General features: G+C 40.9%; 3 protein-coding genes across 4 annotated transcripts; 1 reads left to right on the forward strand and 2 right to left on the reverse strand.

The window, feature by feature from the left end:
- Window positions 1-1,701: 1,701 nt before the first annotated feature.
- cdc23 (CDC23 (cell division cycle 23, yeast, homolog)) lies at window positions 1,702-8,035 on the forward strand (the record flags this gene model as incomplete). Its single annotated transcript, XM_079282986.1, has 16 exons — window positions 1,702-1,814; window positions 2,148-2,220; window positions 4,002-4,139; window positions 4,269-4,311; window positions 4,408-4,513; window positions 4,608-4,740; window positions 4,928-5,105; window positions 5,184-5,281; window positions 5,392-5,473; window positions 5,726-5,879; window positions 6,265-6,384; window positions 6,525-6,600; window positions 6,694-6,755; window positions 6,963-7,041; window positions 7,223-7,342; window positions 7,447-8,035. 16 exons carry the CDS (start codon window positions 1,702-1,704, stop codon window positions 7,597-7,599), a joined length of 1,728 nt encoding a protein of 575 aa, XP_079139112.1. The 3' UTR covers window positions 7,600-8,035.
- Window positions 8,036-8,716: 681 nt separating this feature from the next.
- Window positions 8,717-16,464, reverse strand: kif20a (kinesin family member 20A). 2 transcript variants are annotated; one of them, XM_079283694.1, is made up of 20 exons: window positions 16,312-16,464; window positions 15,284-15,457; window positions 14,999-15,124; window positions 14,791-14,910; window positions 14,458-14,596; window positions 14,127-14,302; window positions 13,538-13,637; window positions 12,926-13,138; window positions 12,483-12,594; window positions 12,322-12,396; window positions 12,042-12,185; window positions 11,739-11,907; window positions 11,479-11,631; window positions 11,064-11,203; window positions 10,673-10,775; window positions 10,337-10,532; window positions 10,169-10,260; window positions 9,927-10,064; window positions 9,521-9,562; window positions 9,267-9,395 (listed from the first exon to the last, which is right to left on the reverse strand). In XM_079283694.1, exons 2-19 carry the CDS (start codon window positions 15,449-15,451, stop codon window positions 9,533-9,535), a joined length of 2,394 nt encoding a protein of 797 aa, XP_079139820.1. In that variant the 5' UTR covers window positions 15,452-15,457; window positions 16,312-16,464; the 3' UTR covers window positions 9,267-9,395; window positions 9,521-9,532. The 2 variants fall into 2 exon arrangements, with proteins under 2 accessions (XP_079139819.1, XP_079139820.1); XM_079283693.1 differs by lacking the exon at window positions 9,521-9,562 and having other exon boundaries at window positions 8,717-9,395.
- A 927-nt stretch (window positions 16,465-17,391) lies between these two features.
- Window positions 17,392-21,670, reverse strand: LOC306787986 (cationic amino acid transporter 2; the record flags this gene model as incomplete). Its single annotated transcript, XM_079283315.1, is given in 13 exon segments — window positions 17,392-17,534; window positions 17,644-17,752; window positions 17,974-18,140; window positions 18,233-18,366; window positions 18,765-18,867; window positions 19,260-19,393; window positions 19,578-19,800; window positions 20,292-20,425; window positions 20,671-20,824; window positions 21,014-21,108; window positions 21,110-21,164; window positions 21,300-21,621; window positions 21,623-21,670. Coding segments are annotated over 13 exon segments (1,821 nt in total).
- Window positions 21,671-23,993: the final 2,323 nt, after the last annotated feature.

Here is a 23,993-nt window from a genome sequence, read left to right on the forward strand (position 1 = left end):
CTCCCGACTGTCTGCATGTTAAAGTGTCCTTGAGCGAGACACTGAACCTGAAGTTCCTCCCCAGGCGCTTCACATCAGCCCCATTGGTGAAATGTAGAGATCAAATTTCATGTATGTACCTGTATGTGATTATCAAAATAAAGTTTGTGTGTATATTCTGTTTTGTTTCCGAAGAAATTATTTTAGGAACTGATTAAATGTTATGGCAATGCTTGTAAAATTGATGTCAGTGGATGTCTAAATTACATGTGTCGTAGCATAAATGTCATCGTTCAAATTTAAAGTTCTTATGTAATAGTTTGTACCTCAATGACAATCTCAAAGGCAGACACGTTAGTGGTCCAACTATTCAGCAGCACAAGATCAACAGAGAGTGGAGTGAAAATAGACTGCCGGTTAGGATTTGTGTTACTGTAAATAGTTACGGGGACATTATAGGGGTCTTCAACAAGCATGTGAAAACTGGAAGTCATGCATGAGGAATATACCTACTGAAATCCATATCTTCAGAACAGTTAAAGCTCTCAACTTGGCTCATGGTTTACTGTTGTGTGTGCGCATGGTTTCTATTTGATTGTGTTGATGTTTTTATGTGTACAAATGTATTCTTATATGTATGTTGATTATGCTGATTGTTCTTGTATCTATATTCTTGTATTTTGTCTTTAAATGTACAGTAAAGCACTTTGAGTTTTCATGTATGAAATGTGCTATATATATAAAATTGACATTGGTTACCCTGTAGTAAAATAATAATAATTTGATTGGACAATGAAAATCCTGTTGCTTTGATCTAACTTCCGTTCACATAAGTAATTGTGACCCTGATCTTTTAGGTTCCTCAGAAAGTCAGGGATAACCCTGCTCTGAAGCAGAGTTAAGCACTGGGCTCAGAGTGAGGATATCCCACAATTGAAGTTTTGGGGAGGTGGAAGCCAAAGGCTAAATATAGAGTGAAAAGTCTTTATGATGTTGTGATGTCTTTATCCAGTTTGTGATTGCAGCTGACGAAAACAAAGCAGAACTATTCTTGGTCTAAATGGATACAATCTACTAGATTCAATGACCAGTAATTACTTGCGATATTGCAGCATTTGTCCGAGTGACACAAAACTGTCAGGGAGAGATGAAACTATGATTCATGCACATGTTAGTAAGATGAGGTTTGAGAACTTCACATTCATTTCATGTTATAAAATGTTATTTATGAAGCGGCTGAAGAGATGTAAACTGGTGCATGCCTTAAGGACTTGAATATGCACAACATAATACATATTATATTCTAGTCAGTTATTTTTGTTGTTTTTAGGTGTTGTTGTTTCCATAAAAATCTGAATAACTATGCTGCCTTGATTTTGTACTTCATTCTAGCCTTTGCTTGCTAATGTGTAATGGTTAGGCCTATGAAATAGGCCTATTATGAAAAATAGACAGCTGACGTTTAGTATTATCAGGTTTACAAATGCAGTGCAGTATTTACAGGTAAGCAAAAAAATATGTAATTTTTTTTTGTTGTTTTAAGATGAATAAAACGGTTTAAAAGGTATGGTCAGAATTACAAATTATGTTTTTTTCGCATGTCAAATTACTGACAGTGGTGCTTTTATTTTGGAAGCATTGGGAGAGCAGAAGTGATGTCATTCCTAGTGGGCGGGACTTCCTCGTGCAACTTCCACCAATAGCAGACTTGCTTGGTAAAATATGAAAATGGCGGCTCTCTGTAGTGAGTTTGGGGACCTGGTACAAATCAAGAAACAGCTAATATCGGTGATATCGCTCTGTAAAGAAAGAGGACTTTTACACAGCGGCAAGTGGTGAGACGGACTGTTGCTAACTTGTGATGAACTGCCTGTTATTCTGCTCCGTTAACTTATTAACTTTGCGCTAACGCTAATGTTAGCTAACGTTATGTTAGCAGTGCTGTTTACAAGTCTCATTATAACAAGTTAGCTGAAGCGGATTAATACTAATTATTAGCTAATTATACAACACTATTAATGCCACATTCTAGTTGAGAGCGTCGTTAATGATTACTTGCGTTGAAACAATGAATAGCGCTGTTTTCCAAGTGTCAACTCCAACGTTAACGTTAGCTGCATGATGTGTAACGTTAATGTTATTGCTTATTGTCTGTGTTTACATTTTAGGGCTTCAGAATTGGCTTTTGCCTTGGACCGTCTTCCCAAGGATGAATTACCCCCGTCACCTCCTTTTACTGAGGTTTGTGCACCGCCAGGGCCGAGGATGTTGTGGGTTTAGTTAGTTTTCATTTTATCATTTTAACTACCTAGCGTCCAGTTTCCCCTTAAAGCAGCTTTAGGGTTAAACATCATTATACGTCATGCTGTCTTATCAGTATCACACGTGTACAATCTATTATTTGTCCACTTGTTCCAGCTCTTTATTCAAACCAAAGTATCCATGCTGAGCGACTACATAATCATTCCATCTAATGGAAATATACTAGATTTTCTTTGTGCACTATATTATACACATTTCCTAAAAATTCAACCTAAAGCCCGCCAACCCCATTCGTTCTTACCAATTTAAGTGTTTAGGGAGCAGCGAGTGGGTTTCAGGCTTCACTAAGATGAGCAAAGTCACTTCAGCAGAAAGGACTGACGGCAATCACACACTGGTTTCATCATGACAGTGTATGCAGCCTTTCAGTCATTGCAACCTCAAAGTCCCACAAGTCATGTCTTGGCATTTACAAATATTAAGCAGTGGTGCTGTTTGGACAAACTGTCATTGATTTATGTCCAAATTTGCCCCATGCACATGTTTTGAGGGAGTGGCGCCCCCTTTTAAGCGGTTTCAAAATACATTTTATATATATACAATATGTTTCCACAACATCATGAAACATCCCGCTAGATTTGTATTCATTGGACAAACCTATCCTGCTTTATCGTCTGTTTTGTGTTGTGCCGTGTTAACTTTTGCCATTATGTAGTGCTGCCTAGTGGTCAATTTATATGAACATTTTAGGATATGTTTCAGATACCTGCAAGTTTTGTGATGATAGGCCCAACGGATGTTGAATAATATATCAACAAGCTTTTGATAAGTGTGATCCAATATTTATCCACAGAACATTTGGTAGCAATCAGACGTTTGGTTTAAGGAAGATGTCAAAATTACAGAAGATCTAGTCAGTTGAATTGATATGGTGCTGCGTCTTATGTTTCAAGTGTATTCAACTTGTGGTGTGAGGGGGGTGGCCTTTCCAAAATTGCTTTTATGGGTATAAATTAGAGCAGCAGTCTGAGCCCCATATTTCTTGGAAAGCACTTGCACATCATTTCCAGTTATTTAGCCAAGTTTCATGTTTCCTTTGTTCTTGAACCCTAAATATGTAGTTTAATTTTTCTAAAGGCGAGCCTAATGTATTCCCTAAAACAGCTGTTAGCTGTAGTTGTTTGCAGATGTCACTCAAACAGCAGTAAATAGTGAATTGATTGGAGACTTCAACTATTTTCATTCACAATGTGGGATATCATCAAAATAAACTACAGTGCACCTGTTCATCGTAATAAAGGAACATGTAGAATGGTGTGACCGACTATTGGTGTTTTTTTTGGACAACAGTGACGGTCTGTGGTGCAGAGGAATAAGCTAAATCCGGTTTTGATCTTTTCAGGGGATTTGTATACAACAAGAAAAATAAAGACAAACGAGCAAACACACACTTTTGAGCGTTGAAAAGTTAAAGTCAACTGTAATACACAAGGAGGAAGTAAATGAGATGTGCAGTGTAGCTGCAGCGCTTCATTCTTATGTTTGGTTTGATATTTAATGTTAATCGCTTCTGTCCATCTGTCTGCTAGGGAGAAGTTCTACTGCCCCCTGGTGACAAACCTGTTAGTCATGTGTTCAGAAGTCGCCCCTGCAGTTACCACCATATGTGTGAAAGTGCTTTTGTTTTTAAATGAGATTAATCCTTTTATTTCCTGAATGAATTTGACTTTTCTCTTTTTCATTTTCTTTCACAAATACAGGAAGACGCACAAGACCTGGATGCACTTACACTGGCCAAATCCTACTTTGACCTGAAAGAGTACGACCGCTCTGCTTACTTTCTGAAAGGCTGCTGCAGTCGGAAGGCTTATTTCCTTTATATGTATTCTCGCTATCTGGTAAGAGTCTGTACATTCCTGGCATGCCCACATCCTCCGAGTCTTGATTTAACTTCATGACGAGACTGCTTTCACTATGATTGTGATGCTTGAGAACCATTTTGAAAGTGTTTCCTTCTACGTCTTAAGTCAGGTGAGAAGAAGAAGGACGATGAGACTGTGGACAGCCTGGGTGAGGACTCGTCTGTTTGTAAATTTAAAACAGAACTATGAGTACTTTTATTACCCTTAACACAAAACCTTTTTTTGTGTTTCTCTGTGGTACTAGGTCCTCTGGAGAAGGGTCAGGTGCGCAATGAGGCCCTGCGAGAACTGAGGGTTGAGCTCAGTAAGAAGCACAATGTGGGAGAGTTGGACGGGTTCACCTTGTACCTGTAAGAACCTTTCCTCCCGTGCGTACATGCTTTCCTCAGATCATGCAGAGGAATACAATGGACTGCATACGTGTGTGTGTTTGTGGGTATACAGGTATGGGGTGGTTCTACGGAAGCTTGATCTGCTGAAGGAGGCGGTGGAGGTGTTTGTTGAGGCAATTCACTCACTTCCCCTCCACTGGGGAGCATGGCTGGAGCTGAGTAACCTCGTCACCAACATTGAAATGGTAACTACCTTTGTGTTTACATGTACACAAATTGTAGATAACATGAATTATATGTGCCCAGGTCCACAGCAATCCTCACAACACCCTCCTGACCATTAAACTATACTTTACAAAGACACTTAAAAAAGGCAATTATATGGACGGAAATTATTAAATCTACCTCGATCTCTTGTTTTTTGTCCCCCAGCTGAAGTCACTGTCTCTCCCAGACTGCTGGATTAAGGACTTCTTCATGGCCCACATGTACACCGAGCTGCAGATGATCAAAGAAGCGCTGCAGAAATACCAGAACCTCATTGAGGCCGGCTTCTCTAAGAGCACCTACATCATCTCACAGATTGCTGTCGCCTACCACAACATCCGAGGTTTGTTTCCCACCTTTTCATCAAGACGGTCACCTCTCAGAAGATTGCGATGAGTCTGACGGGCTCTGTTCATTTCAGATATTGACCAGGCCTTGTCTCTCTTCAACGACTTGAGGGAGCAGGATCCGTATCGCATTGACAACATGGACACATTCTCCAACCTCCTCTATGTGAAAGTGAGTTCACCGCTCTATATTATCTTGGGTGTTTTTTATTTGACCCCTGTAAGCCACGTTTTCAGCGTAGGATCTACGCGTTTTTATTTGTTTTTCTGTTCCTTCCACAGAGCATGAAGCCAGAGTTGAGTTACTTGGCCCACAACCTGGTGGAGATCGACAAGTACAGAGTGGAGACGTGTTGTGTTATTGGTAAGCAAGAGACAATCTGATCAACACTAATGGTTTCATTTTTCCAGTGATGGGAGAATTGGTTGATGAATGCTCATAATATATTGTAACTTGTCATATATCGGCTGTAATTCTGTCTGGTTACAGCTTCACAGCTGCATTGATTTGCTCTTTTTACTTTATGTTTGAGATTCGTCCGCCTGTCAGACATGATTTTAAAGTCATTATTCCAAATTACAGCAATTTCTGTAATACGTTATGTCTCCTCCGCAGGTAACTATTATAGTTTACGCTCTCAGCATGAGAAGGCGGCTCTGTACTTCCAGCGGGCCCTCAAACTGAACCCTCGGTGCCTCGGCGCCTGGACCCTCATGGGCCACGAATACATGGAAATGAAGAACACGTCAGCTGCCATCCAGGCCTACAGGTCAGACTGAAGATGTAGTAGAATAGATCTTTATTTTTAATGTGTTCAGAACAATGAACGTTTGGCAGTTCTTAAGCAGTGCGTAACATTAGGAGTAAACCTGAGACGCCGTGGCGACGACTAGTATCATCTCAGTCTCGTAGTGTTTGAGAAGTTGAGGTCCAGGTTGTTGCGGGAACACCACTCAGCCTGTTTCATTATTAGTCAAACTATGGTGGTGTTGGAGAGGTGCAGACCTGGTCCACGGTGGTGTTCTCAGTTGATAAAAAGCTTACGTTTTTGTAGGTCCCTTTTTTAATGTGTAAATTGCCAGACCTTTCACAGCAGTGTGAAGGATTCATGACAACTGTATTGTCGTTGTGTCCATGTATGTTCTTCCTCTCAGGCATGCCATTGAAGTGAACAAGCGGGACTACCGTGCCTGGTATGGCCTCGGTCAGACATATGAGATCCTCAAGATGCCCTTTTACTGTTTGTACTATTATCGAAAGGCTCACCAGCTCAGGTATGGAGTTTGACAACAACAATTATGTTTTATGCACGTGTTACTCAGAATTAAAATATTTGAAAGAAGTTTTTTAAAAAGCATGCTCATAGACCAAATGCTCAATATTAATGTCGTCATACTTTGATGTATTTGTTCAGACCCAATGACTCGCGTATGTTGGTCGCGCTGGGGGAAAGCTACGAAAAACTGTCGCAGCAAGTGGAAGCCAAGAAGGTACGCATGTTACACCCGTCAGTGATCCCTGGTTTGTGTAATGACTTCACTCAGCTTTCTGGCTTGTTTTTGACACATAGTATTTTTGTCTAGTGTTACTGGAGAGCATACTCCGTTGGAGATGTAGAGAAAATGGCTCTACTGAAGTTGGCAAAGTAAGTGTCTTTTACGGTATCCTGACGAAATACAAGTGAAGAGAATATGGTCTTAAAAACTGAGTAGTTTACGTCGCATATTCTTAAACATTAAAGCACAAGTTAAAGATCCGATCAGCCGTTTTTCCCCCGTGGTCGTATCTCAACATGTTTATTCTATCACCCAGAAATAGGAGCTAAATGTGAATCTGCTTATTCCTTCGGCAGGCTCCACGAACAGCTGACTGAGTCGGATGATGCTGCCCAGTGTTACATGCTTTACATACAAGACATTTTCTATTGTGGGGTAAGCATATCAGAATACATAATGCAGATTTATGACGCTCCTGTCCACACACACTTGTGTAGTTTTGATGTGGGGGGCTGTAATCTTATCCTCTTAGTCACAATTAATGACGTATAACAATAAATAAATGAGATGTTTAATAATCCCACCACATGCTTGTATTGTATCCTTGTTGTCACAGGAACAACTGGAGCATGCGGAGGTGAGCACAGCCCTGCGGTACCTGGGTCAGTACTATTTCAAGAACAAGCTCTATGATGAGGCGTCCCTCTGTGCCCAGCGCTGTTGCGACTACAATGATGTAAGTGTGCCTGCACAATGGGGAGCCCTGCGTTCTCGTTCCTGTAGTAGAGTGCAAGTTGAAGTAACACACTAAACTGGTGTCTGTGGTCACTCTGCTCTCAGGCCCGCGAGGAGGGAAAGGCTCTGTTGAGACAGATTTCACAGGTCAGAGATCAGACCGAGACGCCGTCGGCAGATCTGTTCGCTCCGCTCTCAAACAACAACACTCCCGTCAGGAGGGTGTCACCGCTGAACCTCATCTCCTTCACGCCCTGACACGCCGCCCTCCTATTCACTGGCTTTAAAATGGGCAATTTCTGTATCCCAACTATTTGGTGGGTAGTGTTGGAAGGATTTACTTGTTGATGCATAGATTTGTTAATGACATTAAAATAATGTTTGTTTGTAACATTTTTAATCCTGATCATTTTTTGTCCCGGATAAGACGAGTTCTATGCTGCAAATTTAAAACCAATCAAAGCTCTTTCAATGAACGCTTGGGACGGTGAGCCTGAGGTACACAACTCCCAGAACCTAGTAAGGTTTTTTGAGTCTTTTTTTTAAGACGCATGTCGCTTTTGTATAATCTAAAGCTAACTCAATGTAAAAAAAAAAGCACAAAACAAAGGGACATCTTTTTTACTGTGTGTGTGTACACACACAGTAAAAAAGACGGCATCATATTTTGACTTGTCATGTGTTATCACTGCTGTACCTGTAAATAGTTTAAATAAAGCATACCTGTTAGGACAGTCTGTTCTGTTATTTATCTCCTGAAAATGGAAATATTTCTGCTATACTGCTTAGACTACACAAAACAATGGTTATATGGATGATTTTGTTGTTAAACAGTTAATTTCACACATGCACTATTAACATATCTATGAGCCACTGCTGCAGGAAGATCAGTAAAGCTAGCTTCAGCTTTACTGATCAAGAGCACTTCAATCCCCCAAGTTGTGTATTGCAACCCTATTTAAAGCATGTTTGAACAATTCTACTGGCACAACGGCAGCGGCCGGTTCTCAGTCACTTGGTGCAGAAACCTGGTGTGATGGGGGCAGGACAGCCTGGGTCTCTGCTTTCCGCCTCAAGTCAGCATCGGGCCATAACGTATGACAATTGTCTGAAAGTGCCACAGAAGTGTTTCATTAAAAAGTCATAAAAATGGTACCGTAAAGTATGGCATGAGTGTCACGACATACTATGACTTTTCAACATCCTATACCATGACAGTCTACAGTATTACTTATTTCTTAATTAAATTTCTTCATGGCTTACTATTCTGTAACATTTCTACAGCAAACTAAACTGACTTATGGTTGTGTCATGGAACATAAAACATGTTTAATATCCTGCAGTATTGTAAATAAAATGAGTTTTGCTTTAGTGCTAACATCACCATAGACTTTATTGTAGAAACATAACATAGGCCGATTACGTACATGCACTGTTCTTAACATCGTCTACATCCATTAGCCACTAGGATCAAGAGCACCCAATGTCCTTACTTTGTAGTGTACTGAAACCTTATTTAAAGCATGTTTAAACCGTTTTACTGGCATGAACATAACTGTAGTTGGCATGACAAGTGAGTTAACTGCAGTTCAAAATGTGAATATATAAAATATACTGTGAAAAAAATACAACTTTTTTTTGCATAATATCAAAGAGGACACACTCCAGCTGATGCTTCAAAGAGCTCAGTACTTCCCCCTGAGACTACGAGGGGTGGGGGCAGGGCTGCGAGGTGGAGACTGCTGGCGAGACCGCAAGATCCGTGCGTACGGTGTAACGTTTGCTTCTTCGGCAGCACGAGTATTGTATTTACGCGCTGGGGTACATGTCGGGAACAAAGACTGGAAAAGGGGCCTTTTTTGCGGCGGCCGGTTCTCAGTGTCACTTGGTGCAGCGACCCCATAGCCCCTCTTCTTGCAGGAACCTGGCGTGATGGAGGCAGCACAGCCCGAGGAGGGCAGGACGGCCTGGGGCGGGGCCATGGTCTCTGCTTTCCGCCTCAAGTCAGCCTTTACAAGCATTAGGCCATTCTGGAGGTCCAATAGGATTTGGTCCTAAGAAGAAGTCAGTAAATAGGGTTAGACAAGACCACAGAGGGGGAAGTGAAGGATGAGGTTGGGCGGTTAAGAGAGAGAGATAGTAAAGTGAGCCCTTGAACATGCTTTTGCACAGTAATCACCTGGTGCAGAGGTTAGAAACCTAGATTTAGTTTAAAAGCTGGCTGTGCATTAAGATTGTTAGAGAAGAGAGTAGAGGGAGAGAAAAACAAAGTGTTTTAAATTGAGAATTTTCAGCTTGACATTTGTCTAAGCCAAATAAAAATAATAAATGAAACCTGTATTTGATTAAAGTCTGCAGTAACTGAACACTAACAAAATAATGATTGACCCCAGAGCTGCATTATTAAAGTGAGCTTTCTATAGTCTACCATGACATTTATGTTTTGCAGACTTTATGGTTTTGGACTTCTTTCTCTTCTCAGAATACACAGTCGAGCACCCGTACACACGATTTAACAGAATAAGCTCAGTTTATAGAAAAACACAAATGACACAACATTGTACTATACATATCTGTGGTTCTACCTGTTTGGCCAGTGTCTCGTCCGCAGCCGTTAGAGCCTGTCGCAGCCGTTCCCCTCCCGTGTTGCGACAGCAGGCTCGTTCACCGGACTGCAGGTCGGCCCCGAGCCTCTGCAAATCCAGACGCAACTGACGCAGGTTCTGTTGGGAAAAAAAGACTCAGGATTTTAGTTTTTCCTGAGGATAAAGAGACTCACATGCGGCTAAATCAATGGTGCATTGCATACGGCACAGCGGTAACTGACCCGTTGACCGTCCTCCAGCTTGCGGTCAGCAGCATTGGTGACAGTGCAGGATGAACCTGGGACTTCCAGCTGCATCTTCAGCTTTGCCAGCTCTGCACAGGCAAGCAGAACAAGACGGTCAAAACCACCAACAACGTCCAAACACCAACAGGGCAGTGTTTCAGTCACCTTGTGTCCTGGCGAGCAGCTCAGCGCGACACTGCTCCAGCTCAACGTGCAGTCTGCCATATTCTGCCTGATCAGTGAGGCGCTGAGAGCGCCGAGGCCCCTCGGAGTCTCCATGTGGCGCCGACACGTGGACCGGTTCAGCTGCCTTGGTTTTATCAAGGGCCGCAGACAAAGCTTCAATCTCCTGATCACGCTCCTAAAAGAAAGCGTGAAAAGAAAAAAATATCTCAGCACGGACACGACAACAGAATTATTAAAATAACTACATTGCAGATACACGTTGCATTTGGAATGCCTGAAATAAAGGCAACTTAAGGCTGAAGATTGAGCGCTCACCTCCAGCTCCTGGCTGTAGAATTTCCTCAAATGTTTTTGGACGTTGGCTAACTTGTCTTCGTACCTCGCTTCGATTAGAGACCTCTCTGCCTCCAAGGTCTCACTGCGGGGCAAGAAGACAACACAACTTGTTATCTGCATGAATTTCAAAGAGCAGCATTTCAGCTTCCTGTTGTGGGCAATGTCTTTGATGAATAAATACAAGGAATTGAAATGATGGATGCAAATAAAGCACAAGAGAATGACTTGAGTGACTAACCCAATGCATTATTTATAATGAGTAATATCATTAGAGCTAGTTCCCGATAACACACACTCTTTATGTCATTATCTTTTACATGCACTGTGTTCTATGTTAAAAACAGTTGATCTGAAGAAAGCAGACACGCACCTGAAGCCGTCTTGCATCCCAGAAATGACCTCCATCATCTCAGAGACCACCTGCTCTCTCACATTTGCCTCAAGAACATCTTTCTCTTCCCGCTGGCGCTGCACTTCTCTCTTCAGGACATCGATGGCCTGCAGCAAAGACTAAATAAAGCACAGTCAGCGATTAGGAACATTGGACAAGTGGCTGTTTTCAATAATGTGGGTTAAATTTTTTTTTCTTTTTTAAAAGACAACTGTTTTAGTTGATCTTTAAGACATAATGTAGACAAAACAACTGTTGAAAGCCTTGGTGGCAACTTTTTGTGATTGCTTAATAGATTTAGTGATAGAAAGTCTGGTAAAGTAAAGAAAATTGGGTATGGAAGTAGTTGTGTAATAAATATGTAACTATCACATATGATGTCAGGGGCGCTTACCTCAGTATTCAACATGGTGATATCTCCGTCTTCAACATCACTCTCATCCCCTTCGTCTTCCATCACTGTGCTTTCGTTACCATTTGCTGCCGGCTCACGCAGAAGGGACAGGATGTAGGCCACTCGGGTCTTTGTGGACGGGCCGTGGACCAGCTGAAATGATAAGAGGGATCTTTTATTTCTCATTTTCATTTTCTTTTATTTGGTCTTAATCAGTCACAGACGTTGTACAATACAAGATGTGTGTTTTTTTTTTTTACTTGAGTAGCAATAGCGGAGAATTTGAGGGCTTGGAGTGTCTCGTCATAGATGGAGGAACATGGGTTGATGTTGACCACCATGCTGGAAGTTCCTCTGCCACAGAAGAAACCCTGCAGCACCCGGGTCATCTTACTGTCCCTGAAGGGCACCACTTGAGGGGGTCGCGACCTGGGGATGTCAGAGTTGTCACTTTACTCGAGGAGTTATGTACATTTTCATAATTTACTACACCACTAGTAACACATCAAAAAGAGCATTCACCGGTGGTGTACCTTCTTTCCAAGTTATGGTTAAACACGTACTTGTTGTTCTGGTTGTGCCTCAGAGCAGCAATGCAGCGTCCCAGTGTCAAAAGGGACGTGTTGATGTTGTTGGCCTCCTTCATCCGCTCACCGTTACGCTGCTCTTTGCAGCGTTCAGACCCAGCCAGATCACACACCGTCAGTCTAAAGAGGAGAGAGCGCAAGACGCAGCACCGTTTTATTGCTTTTGCAAACTCACAAGCCACTCCAAGCCTCAAACAAAAATACCAAAAATCAACCAAATCACAAATTTGAAGTCTGTAACTAAAGGTGAACTTACTCGCTGATGTGCGTGGCCTGGGCCGAGTCCGTCTCTGGGCGGACGTGCAGGACACGGATGGAGAAAATGCTGTGGCTGAGTAGGTGACACGTTTATTATTAGAACTGCAATGAGCCAGACACATTTGTCAAAAATATGGCAAAAGTTGAACATGCTCCTACCTACGGCTGGAGTTTTGGTTGAGGTGAGTGGTGGCAAAGCTCTGGTTACGACGTCCAGCCCTCAGAATCCGCCAAGCTTCCTCGGCACTGCGGACCTGGATCCAGGCCAGGTCTGAGATAACAAGTGGAAAAAGCAGAAAAATGTAAACTAGAAACGGCAGCAAAAACAAAACCTGTTTTATGTCCTACTGTACAGATTTAGTATAAATGACTACATCAAAAAAAATCAAACATGCCATTTAAGTATTTTATCATCTATGGCAGCGTTTTTTTATATGGTGGTGTTTCAGTTGCACCCAAAGAAGAAGTCCACAGTTTTTATGTAAAAATGTAACATCCATCAGAGGAGAGAAGCTGCATTGAGCTTCAAACTGTATATATCATATTAATTAAACAGTTTCACATTTTAGAAACAGTATTCCATGTGAAGGAGTGAGCGTTACCTTTCACATAAGGGTTGCCATGTCTGTCGTCACTAAGCCGCAGCGTGGCCCTCTTTCTGGGCTGCAGGGACGGCGCAGCATCCAGTAGGTCGTACAGGAACTCATTGTAGATCTCGTAGAAGGCCACCCAGATAGAAAACTGCACCCCGTCCGCCAGATCATCTGCTCCACTGTGTGAAAGGCTGTCGGGCTCCAGACAAACACTGTCGCTGTCTGCAACATCAATGTGTGATGGTCTTTGTTAAAAGAAAAGGCTTTTACAAATGGCAGTAATGATTTGAATGAGAGATGTCAACGGAGAACATTTTTACGTCAATGGCGCACTACAAATGAAATCCAGTTAGGCACGAGTAATACAGCAATCTTGTTGACACTTTTGCGTCGTCTCGTACCATGCCGTCATCTGTAGTTGTTCAACAATACCATACAAAGATTTCCTACACTATCCCCCCCCTCATAACTGCAACTGGTATTGGTGTTACGCTGTTAAACATACCTCCACTCCCAGTAAAAGTACTTGCATTTGCTCAAGAGCATATTTGAAAAATGTGTGACAGACTTTAAAATGTCTCAAATGTGTCTTCATTTGGGACATACTGATGTCCTCCTCACCTTCAAGCTGGGTGGCAATGTTACTTGTAGAGGAGAGTCCTCCAATGCCGCTGTCCCAGACTGTAGTGTTACCACCTCGACGAGAAGTCAGACTCCCATCCTGTAACGAACAAAAAAGGACGTCAGCTCATATCTTTGTGCAAGAAGACATTCTAATAATCAAAAAAAAAAAAAAAAAAAGTTTATACTTAAGACTTTGTATTAAAAGATCAAATCTCTTCCTGTGTCTGATGTGCAACGGTTGCTGAAAGTTGTAAAATGGGAGTTCTTTTCCTTTACTATGACATAACTATTTTGACACTACTTCCTTGGTTGTTCATGTCATTTGCTTTCCAGAGAGGTACGTGGATATATTTGGAGATAGAAAGCTTTTTATATCTGGAGCACATAGTGTGAGTCATGTGATTCTAGCTCTTGAAACAGGTTGGTTGACATTGAACTGGACTGAATTCTAGGATTTCAGGATGAGTAAGATATTGAAAATGACAATTTTTAACATGCTGTATACTTGGCATCGATAAGACACAATGTAGCAAGAAGATGACATTATCAACTTCATACAACCTTTAGAATTTGCTCTTCTGTTTACCTCTCTGAGCAGAGAGTTTCTGCGGATTTCCTCCACCCTGACCTCACCGGAGTCGAGCTGTCTCACATCCTGATACATGACAGGCTTCAGGTCCAAGGCACCATAGAGGCGACCCTGCAGTTTCCTGAACAGAGATGCCAAAGCCCGGGGCAAGAGGCCCGCCTCTCGACCGCTGCCTGCAGGTCAAGGTTTGAGACTTGAGATTCTAGGCATTTAACTGGCCACATGCGCATTGAGAATGCTTGCATCTCCAATCATTCCACACAGCTGCAAACACAACATCACAACCAAACCAGAGCTTTATGCTGATGAAGATTATTGTTTGTTTTACCCTGCACAGTGTAAGTCTTTCCAGAATTGGTGACACCAAAAGTGTAGAGGAGCCTGTTTTCTCCGTGAAGCACATCTTTCACCATCTTCTTCATTGTAGACTCATAAAACTGCTGCTGTGTGGTCTCTGGCCCAAAAATCTATGAAAGATGAGAAAACATCAGTATGTGGCATCTTTTCTTCTTCAAATAGAAAATATTAACAAAAGCAAAATGTTATTGAAATGTGCTTTACTTCAGGATACTCCTTGTTGTTGTTTATTACAGGCATTAGTTGCAGTGTCCATAACTACCAACACATTAGCATTTAACAAAACGCACAAGCACGAGCCTACCTTTGAGAAACTAAACTTGTGCATGCTATGGGTGATGCCCCTCTCTGCAGTCCTCATGTTCTGAGATTCTTTTGGAGCTTTGAGCAGGAGTGTCTCTTCATCTTGGACAGCCACACAACCCTAAAAGAAGAGTGAACCGTGAGCACAAAGTACACGTGTACTAAAGACAATAAATGCACATAATCAGCTCACAGAATCATAGTCTTACCTGTTCTTCTCCCCTCCGACTCTCAGTCTCAGTAAGCGGCCGGATGCGCAGAAAAACCTTCACCCTCTCTTTGTCCCCTTCGTCACAACTACCTTGTCTCACCGCTGCAGCTTTCACTGCTAGTTTCTAGAGACACAAATTAAAGATATCTATATGTTTTGTTGCACATATTGAATATTTTAAAACCTTAAGAAGACGACAGCAAGTCAATTAAAAAAAAATAGGTTTCTAAACATTTAATAAAATGCATTGTAAAGGTTTTTGTTACACCTTAGGGATACTCACTGGTTCTGCAATGGGAGGCCAGGTGTCCAGGCCGGGGGAAATGACAGAGATCTCAGGTAGACCCGGTCTAGACAGGCCCCCTTGCTCTGCTGCCGTAGACTCAAACACAGCCATTTCCTCATCCTCATCAAAGGGACATCCACACGGGGAGGACAACGACAGCGCCATGCTCACCTGTTACAAGAGGACGCATTGTGAGTATGAAGTGTAATTACAACTCATTTCAAACCCTGACCGTGAGCCAGGCAATGCATGTAATGTCCTTGTCAGTATGCAATATAAAGAAATTAATTAATTAATAGATTATAATGCTCAATCAGACCTGTCTCAATTACTCTCACAAACACACAAATGTGAGCGTGCCCCACCCACCTTATTAATTAAAATGAGGGTGCGTCATGAGACAAGCTGAGTAAACACACAGAAACTGGATGAACCCACTTTTTTGCTTCAAAGCCAAACAGCCAAGAAGCAAGCCTAGTCAAACAAGAAAATGGATTCCCAGGAGATCAACCTGTCTTGACAAGTTTAGTATTGAAGCAGCAGAAGAATGACATCATTGGTATCAATTAAAAAAATAAATATTTTGGCTGCACTGGTCTTCTCTGCTGTTTAACCCTTCTTATGAACACCAAAACACATTTGTTTTTTTAATTAACAGTGGCAGTAAACACAACAAAAAGGCCTGCATATGCTGTGTGCGGTCTTCAGAGAACACATGGAGTCTACCAACAGTAACGTTAACCGGGATACACAGAATGGATACGGCTATGTGCTGGATGTCCACCACAGAAACAAACACAGGAGAGCACGTTTCTAACACTATATATTTATTTTACAAAAGTAAACAACGAGTTACATTTAGATACATGGCATTAAACGTAATATTATTATATATATTATGCAAGACATTGCACGATTTGGAGGTAACTTTAACTGGTATGCGTATGTTAACGTTAACCGTACTAGGAACATACTAAATACAGAGAACACTTCACTTAACGTAACCATCCAACCGTTTAACTTACCTCGAATGTTTAAAGTGCGATGAGCGGCTGGATTTCAGTAAGTTATCTAACGTTAAAGGTTCTTAAGACACTAAGTATCTTTATCAAAGCTACGTGAAACTAACCTACTACTTCTTCTTCTCGATACCGAAGCACTCTGAGCCTCAGCTGATGTATTTTACCGGGCTGCGTTTGGTTTTTGAACAATGCGCTTCCCCCACAGAGCGAGTCGCTGATTGGCTAAAGTGAGTGACGTTGCGCTCGGGAGCATTTTACGCAACGCGACGTCGACAAAGCAGAAGTATCGCGATACTTCTGCCTCTCGTCAGCAAAACGTACCGTGACCATTCGTTTTAGAGACGCTCTCTCGTTGGTTTTGAAAACGGGATGTTATTGTCAGTCTGCCTCAGTGTTGAACTAAATAACAGCATGAAAGCAGTCAAATCACTTGTATTCAGACTAATTCTGACTTTCATCATGGTCTCAGATTTAATGCATTAATACAAATGCAATACCACAGGTTTGACCAGCAGGTGTCGCACTTTTTTAACTATGAAATCAAATAAACTTCTTGAAATCAAATGCATCCAAATAGTGGACAATCAGTGATTCAGATAAATTCGTTTTCCAAATTATAAGCTAAGCGTACCACTGAAACTGTCACTTCTTAAAAAAACACCCCTTTCATGAGGTCCTATTACCCGTTGAAAATGTGGCATGTCATTAAAACATATGTGCATGGGTCAACAACGTTATCACAAGTATTGCTTACAGGAAAGAAGCAGAAAAAAGAAAGAGGACATCATTTCGTATGAGTGAGGGAGGAGAAGGTTATTATTTTGAATAGAAAGTGGAAGTAAAGACTTACCCTAAAATTAAAATATCGTGTTTATTTCACATGCATACCACACAAATTGTTAGACTATTTTACATGATTATAGAAGTGATACAAATATGTTTTATGCTTTATTATATATTTTACCATATTTAACTTTCTGAATTCATGAACAAACACCATTCGGACATGAATGCATACTGGCCATTTCTTTTAAATGAATTGAAAGCATTTAGCTTTTCTTGATGATTCACACGTCACATTGTTTAGCCATGAAAGTCGTCTCCTGGTTCAAAGTTTTGCTCCATAGTGGTGGTGATGCTGTGAATACTGACATGTTTGTGTACATTTTGGAGCCTTTGTTTCTGCACACTGTGCTGAACACCGTAACAGAAGTAGATGATTAAACCTGTTTGAAGAAAAAATACATCTCCTATGATCATGTTTGTTATTTCGTTGCCTGTGCACATTTTGCGCAAATGAAAACGTGTATTTTACAGTAATGGTGATTCACTTACCTACTGCCATCCACACTGCATAGCGGATCCATGTGTCCGATCCAAGTTGAACCATAAGATAGACATTGACAAAGGTGCTGAAAACAGGAAGCACTGGCACAAAAGGAAGCTGTACATATGAAAGAGCAGAAACATTAAGACAATAATATAAAATAAAAACTAAACTTCCCTGTTTGGAAGTACGCAGTTTAATATATGAAATGCTACTGGTTGGTTTTTTTCTTTTTTCCAATTGGGACTAATTTCCTACATTTGGTTATCAAAGTTTATGATTTGAGTAATTTTTAATGTAAATCATTAAATGTGCACTTTAGGTTTTGTGAGTCATACCATGAAAGCAGCTTTGGTTGTGTTCTGTGTGTGTCTCCAGATGATCAAAGTAATGAGGATCAGCATCAGTATGATGATAGAGACACAAAGTAAACACCACCACTCGAGGGCCTGCCGGGAGTCCACAGCCCCAGATATGACGAGGCTTAGGATGATAGCTAAAAAGACTGAAGAGAACAATGTCAATTCCCATGATTGTTAACAATGGAAATCATCTATATGCTGTGCAATATTCAAGGATGGTGTTAAGATCACTTACTCATAAAAACAGTTAAAAGAGTCACATTCTTTGATGTCCGTGACGTGGCTTGTGAAGGAGGAAATATGAATCCAGTAACTGTAAAGGGTTCTGGTTTGCTGGAACTTGAATCCTCGCTGAGGTCTGCTTGGTACCTGTGAAAGTAAGAAAATGTAAATAAATGCACTCAAGCATAATTTAATTATATATATTGATAAAGCTGTGACTTAAACGCGGGATCAGTGGCATCAGTTTATTCCTGTTTCTTTGTCTTTCCTGGTTCACACAAATTAAATGAATCCCAGTCTATAATACAGATCAATGTCATCTTATTGAATGATCTTTTGTCATTATCAGTGAATGTAGTTAAATGGAATAAAAAATGCATTCTTAAGGTAGAAGCTGAAAGTATCTGCCAGCTGTTATAAATGACCAACGTGTACTATCAGCTCATTAACCATTTCAACCACTCATAAACATCACAAAACAAACATAGTAACTATTACGATTAGAGTACCGGTAATAATACCACACATGTTATCATGAATCATACCTTAATATGAGGATACATATGGCAACGAGTGTGTAGGCAAAAAGGGTCCCAATTGACATCATGTCAACTCGCGCCTTCAGGTCAAACAATAACGCCATGATAGCTGAAAAGACACGAATAATAATGACAAGAGCAATTCACACAAACTTAAATAATTTCCTCTAATGCTCATTTCAATTAATCATATTTTAGCTATGACTTTATCCTGAGGTTGGTCTACAATCATACATTAACCAACACCAACAGTTTAAAGGGTTCCCTCTGCAGATTTACTCAGCTCTGTACGATACAGCTTTAAAAGGAAAACACTGTCCTCTCACCAAATATTTCCCCTCAAATGAATAAATAAATAAATACATTTATATGTTTAGAATAAGTGTCGTTTACATAAACCTTTTAACTCCAGAGGTCAAAATAGGAGGGTATTTGAAAACAAAACTTTCAGAAACAAACATAGAAAAGCTCTCAAATTATTATGACTTGTGGCAGTTTTACCTGCTACAACCCCTGAAGCCAGGGTCGCTATCACAGGACTTTGTCTGTCACTCATTCTACTGAGAGGTCTGAAGAGAAGTCCATCCCTGGCCATGGCAAAGAGGACACGGGGCATCGGGAACATTGATCCTAAGCTGTGGGAATGTTTATTCATGTTATTTGCTTTTGTTTTAATCCGTAATAGTGATTCCAATTATCTTAATTTACAGGATGTATGTTAGCCAAGTTGAAAGGTCAGCCGAGAATGAAACCATCCAATTAAAATTGAAATTTAAAATAAGGTAAATCCAAGTAATGCTTGATTTGGCTGGTTTATACCTTGTTGACAGAGCACAAAGGGATCCCACAGCCACTAAATACTTTGCAGATCCCCAACCGATGTATGTAAAGGCCACAGGCAACGGGCTGTGAACACTGAGCAAATAGTACGGCATCAGAAGAGTCAGGGCTGCAGACACACCAAAGTAAGCCAGGAAGCAGATGAGGAGGGATGCCACGATGCCGAGTGGGATCGACTTCTGAGGGTTTTGAACCTCCTCTCCTGAAGAAAATAACACATTATTACTGTATAGTAACTTATTGTTCCAACTCACTGCAGGCTCCGCATTTGCCTGCTGAAAATTTGCATTAGTGCAGCCGGCCAATCAGGACATGCCTACCCGAATACGTACAGACCTCAGTGTTAGGGGTCCCAACTACACTTGGGATGATTGGCCTCCTCCGACACGGTGTACACGGACGCATCCCCAACAGGGACGGACCTATCTGACAGCAGTGTATGCTTCGTTATATACTCTGGGGTCCGCACATATTTTAGATGCTTGTGCTGATTTGCCAGCTACGCTTATGGACATTTTAAGTGGGCGAATGCATGGTCGTGATTGGAGAAGATTATTACCCATAGATGCCATTAAGGGACTCTGCCTGTGTTTATGGTTATTTTACAATATTGTAACCTTTGGACTTTTATATCGGACTAAGCCCCTGCATCCCCTCTCAGTCTTGCAGTGTACTACATCAGTGTTAGTTTACCTGTTGTGGCAATGCAGTCAAATCCAACAAATGCATAAAAGCATGTGGCGGCTCCTGCTAATGTTCCCTCGAAGCCAAAAGGGAAAACTCCGCCACTGCCATATCTGCTTGTGTCATTCAGTGATGTGTAGTTACTGCAAAGAGCAGACATGTTGATGCTTGGTCGTGCAACGACAATCAATGAATGATACATATTTCAAACCAAGAAAGGTCAACAATAGGAGCCTGAAAAATACTGTTACTCTACAATACTGTTATTAAACACATAAAAGCACAACATCAGTCCTACTTGAGTCGAGACGTTACATGTTGGTGTGGCACAGTATGGGGTGGAAACACTTATTTTTCTTCATTATATATAAAATACAAGAACCCATACTCATATCCATCCAGGAGAGAATCTTCACCGATGTACCAGTTGTCGATGTCCCCCTTAATGACTGAGATGATAACAAACAGCAACACCAGGATGTTAACTGCTGTAAAAACCTTATTTACAAGAGCAGACTCTTTAACACCAAATGCAAGAATCCCTAGAAAGAAAACAGACAGAAAATATAAACGTTGGTCATGAATACAATGGAACCTTGTTCATAAAACGATACTCAATATGCATTAAAAATATATATTATAAAATGTTATAATCTACTATTATTTCCTTCAGTTTCCACACATAAATTACAATATTAAACTCTTACACTTGGTTACAAACTGAAACTTGCCTGCCAAGAGCATTATGAGGCCAGCTGCAAAGAAGTCTGGGTAGGGAGCCAATCCAGGTAAGTCCATCGCAGCTTGTTTGCCCAGAGAGTTGGCAATTTCCAATGAGATCGTCAAAGGTCCCACTCCATGCTCTGGCAACACTTGACGTCCCTTAAAAACTATTTATTTTAGATTTGAGGCTCATTTGAAAGTTAAAGAGGACAGACATATTGACAAGATACTTGTCCAAGATGACCAATAAACACCCATCACATGCAGTAAATCAGAGAGTGGCACTGTCTTTACCAATGACATAAGACAGCAACAAGTTCCAGCCAGTGATAAAAGCCCATATCTCCCCCACAGTCACATAGCTGTAGAGGTAGGCAGAGCCAGTCTTGGGAACACAAGCTCCAAATTCAGCATAGCAAAGTCCTGCAAAGACGGAGGCCACTGCTGCAATCAGGAAGGAGATTATGACACTCGGCCCAGCCACGGTTCTGGCCACTTCTCCCGACAACACGTACACACCGGCCCCCAGTGTGCTGCCGACCGCCAGGGCCACCAGGTCGACGGTGGTCAGGCATCGCCGGAAGTTGGACACCTCTCCTTCAGGGTCCAGAGGTTTCCCGACGGGACAGGCTCTGCAGAAATAGCAGTATCTTTGCACCAGACATCCTATTAATCAAGACGTCGGGTTTCATTGATCACTCAAGATAAAGCAACATAAAAACGGCTGAAGCATGTACGCTGAATTTAAAAGAGCTTAAAGACAAACAAGACATTAAAAGATAGAATATTACTCAGTACACGGTTGTTTGAAAATAGCACACATTATGATTTTACTGAAACATTTAGTTTACAACTATTCAGAACATAACACACAGATACTCAATTACATTTTCTCTCGAAAATGTCAAATATACGTACGTTTCCAAATAAAATGTGAGACGCTAATAAAACCATTTGTAACTTAAATGTTATCCTAATCTTCAGTATTTGTCTCATTAAAGTCCATTTGATCAGAATTGCAGTGCATAAAAGTTGAGTCCACGTTCAACTATTGATAAAAGCAAATACTGTAATCATTTAAAACTGCAGAATTGTGAGAGACACAGAGGAAAAAGGTATTTCCATGTCCATGATTAAACTGTCACAATTCCATCATATCATTTTACAGTTTGTGCTGTAAAATTGCTGTAACGCAGGAAGTCTTTCAGCTAAGAAATTACGAAGAAAATGAAGACCTTGTACATCACATTCAGTAAGCAGCAAGCACAAACGCACACTAACACCCACCGTAAGTCATTAAAGCTCAGTGTTTATGAAACAGGAAGAAATGAAGGTAGGTAGTCGCTCCAATAATGTACATGTTTTATTTTACTGTTTACATCATGTAACGATTATTAATCACTGGATGAGGAGTGATTTAATAATATTTCATTTCAAAATGATAGCCAATTAGAGCGAGACATATGATGCCGAAGTGTGTGTGACCACGCGCTACTTGTGAGGGTAAATCCATTCACTCTGAACTCTTTGCTGCTCAACATGTTTGACACATTATGTTACTTTTCAGACATACATGCCATTTCTGAAAAATACATGATCACTACTTCAACTCAAGGCTAGAATATTTTTGTGTTTTCAGATAACGTATTTTATTTTATTCTGGGCTCAAAAAACACAATGCTGGTTGAAAACATCCCAAAGTTTAACAGAGCTGATTCAGCGTAATCACACTTGTTTTTCACTCAGTGTTTCAGTTACACTTTCTAATTCAAGATCCTGAAACCTGTTCAGTCTCTCAGCCCTCAGTCCTCTCTCCCCTTGTCCAACTACTCCTTTTGTTGCTTATTTGGACGAAACAACTCTCTTTACTACACTTAAAGACTGACATCATCATCTTTAGAACGTGATTTGTTTCAGTTTGAGTAACTTTACAAAGAAACTACAAAATCTGTAAAACCCTTTCAGTACTTTTTACTGTGCTTTTCTTAATCCAGTTAAACTCTATTACTGATGGAGCGGGTGGATGACTTTCTTCCAATGATTCAAACAAATAAGAAACTATGAGTAACATCAGAGAGCAGACTTTTTATCCCTTGTGCCCAATGTCTCGACGACGCACAGCTTTGGGTCGTGCCACAGATAAGTCAACATGTTGTAAAGTGAAATTGTTTTCCCAGGAGACATCTGCCCAGCAACAAATTGAAGACCCGTTCATCAGAGCATAAGGAGGCAGCTAATTGTTTGAGGAACATAATGGTGCGATCCACTGCTTCCAGGGGTTCCTGGTATCATGCTGCAGCTCTTCTGGCAAAATGCAATACAAGTTTAAACTGGAAAAATGATCACTGGACTGGCAACCCCATGAGGATCAAATCTAAGTGTCGGTGCATGCCAAGAATACTGAGAAACGTGTTAGAAATAAAAATGGCACTGAAGCAATTTGGATGTCTTTTTTTTATTAAAATAAACAAAATAAAATATTTGCTGGAAAAAGAAATGATTATGTTTGTAGTAATACAAACATTCAGTTAGGCCTACAACGTAAAATACACGTTTATGAAGGCCGTAGACAAAGACAACCTTCACCACGTGTCTCTTTCTTCTCATAGTATATGTGTGATTGTATTCCTGTAGTTATGCGGGAGTCGATCATTTCTAAATCTCTCCCACTTTAGGTCGCGATGACTTTAGTTCAGGAGGAGTGAACTGAGTAGACTTCATTAGCTGAAGGAAATGGACTATCCCTCTCCCTGTTAATGATTCATCTGCAGAAAGAGGTTCAGAAGCTCACACTATTGTTCAGTGAATTCATTCAGCACCCTGGATATTTTAGGAAAAAGACCTTAAAATCTGTCCATGCCTGCAGATTAACTTTTTCATTTAATTCACGCAGTCAGGAGTTCAGGTGGTAAGTTTGATTCTGTATCATTTTACATGTTTGATGTTTTTATTGTTTTTATTTTGGAGTTAAAAAGCACTGAATAACTG

This window comes from Melanostigma gelatinosum (genome assembly GCF_949748355.1).
Source record: "Melanostigma gelatinosum genome assembly, chromosome: 14".
Taxonomy (NCBI): domain Eukaryota; kingdom Metazoa; phylum Chordata; class Actinopteri; order Perciformes; family Zoarcidae; genus Melanostigma; species Melanostigma gelatinosum.

What these genes read in the sequence shown, in the direction of transcription:
- kif20a (XM_079283693.1), bottom strand. Translation starts at nt 15,451, where the DNA reads ATGGCGCTGTCGTTGTCCTCCCCGTGTGGATGTCCCTTTGATGAGGAT. An exon ending in GGCCTCCCATTGCAGAACCA is followed by an intron (nt 15,125 to 15,283) that starts GTGAGTATCCCT and finishes TTGTGTCTCTAG; the next exon opens with AAACTAGCAGTGAAAGCTGC. An exon ending in AAAGACTTACACTGTGCAGG is followed by an intron (nt 14,303 to 14,457) that starts GTAAAACAAACA and finishes CTTGACCTGCAG; the next exon opens with GCAGCGGTCGAGAGGCGGGC.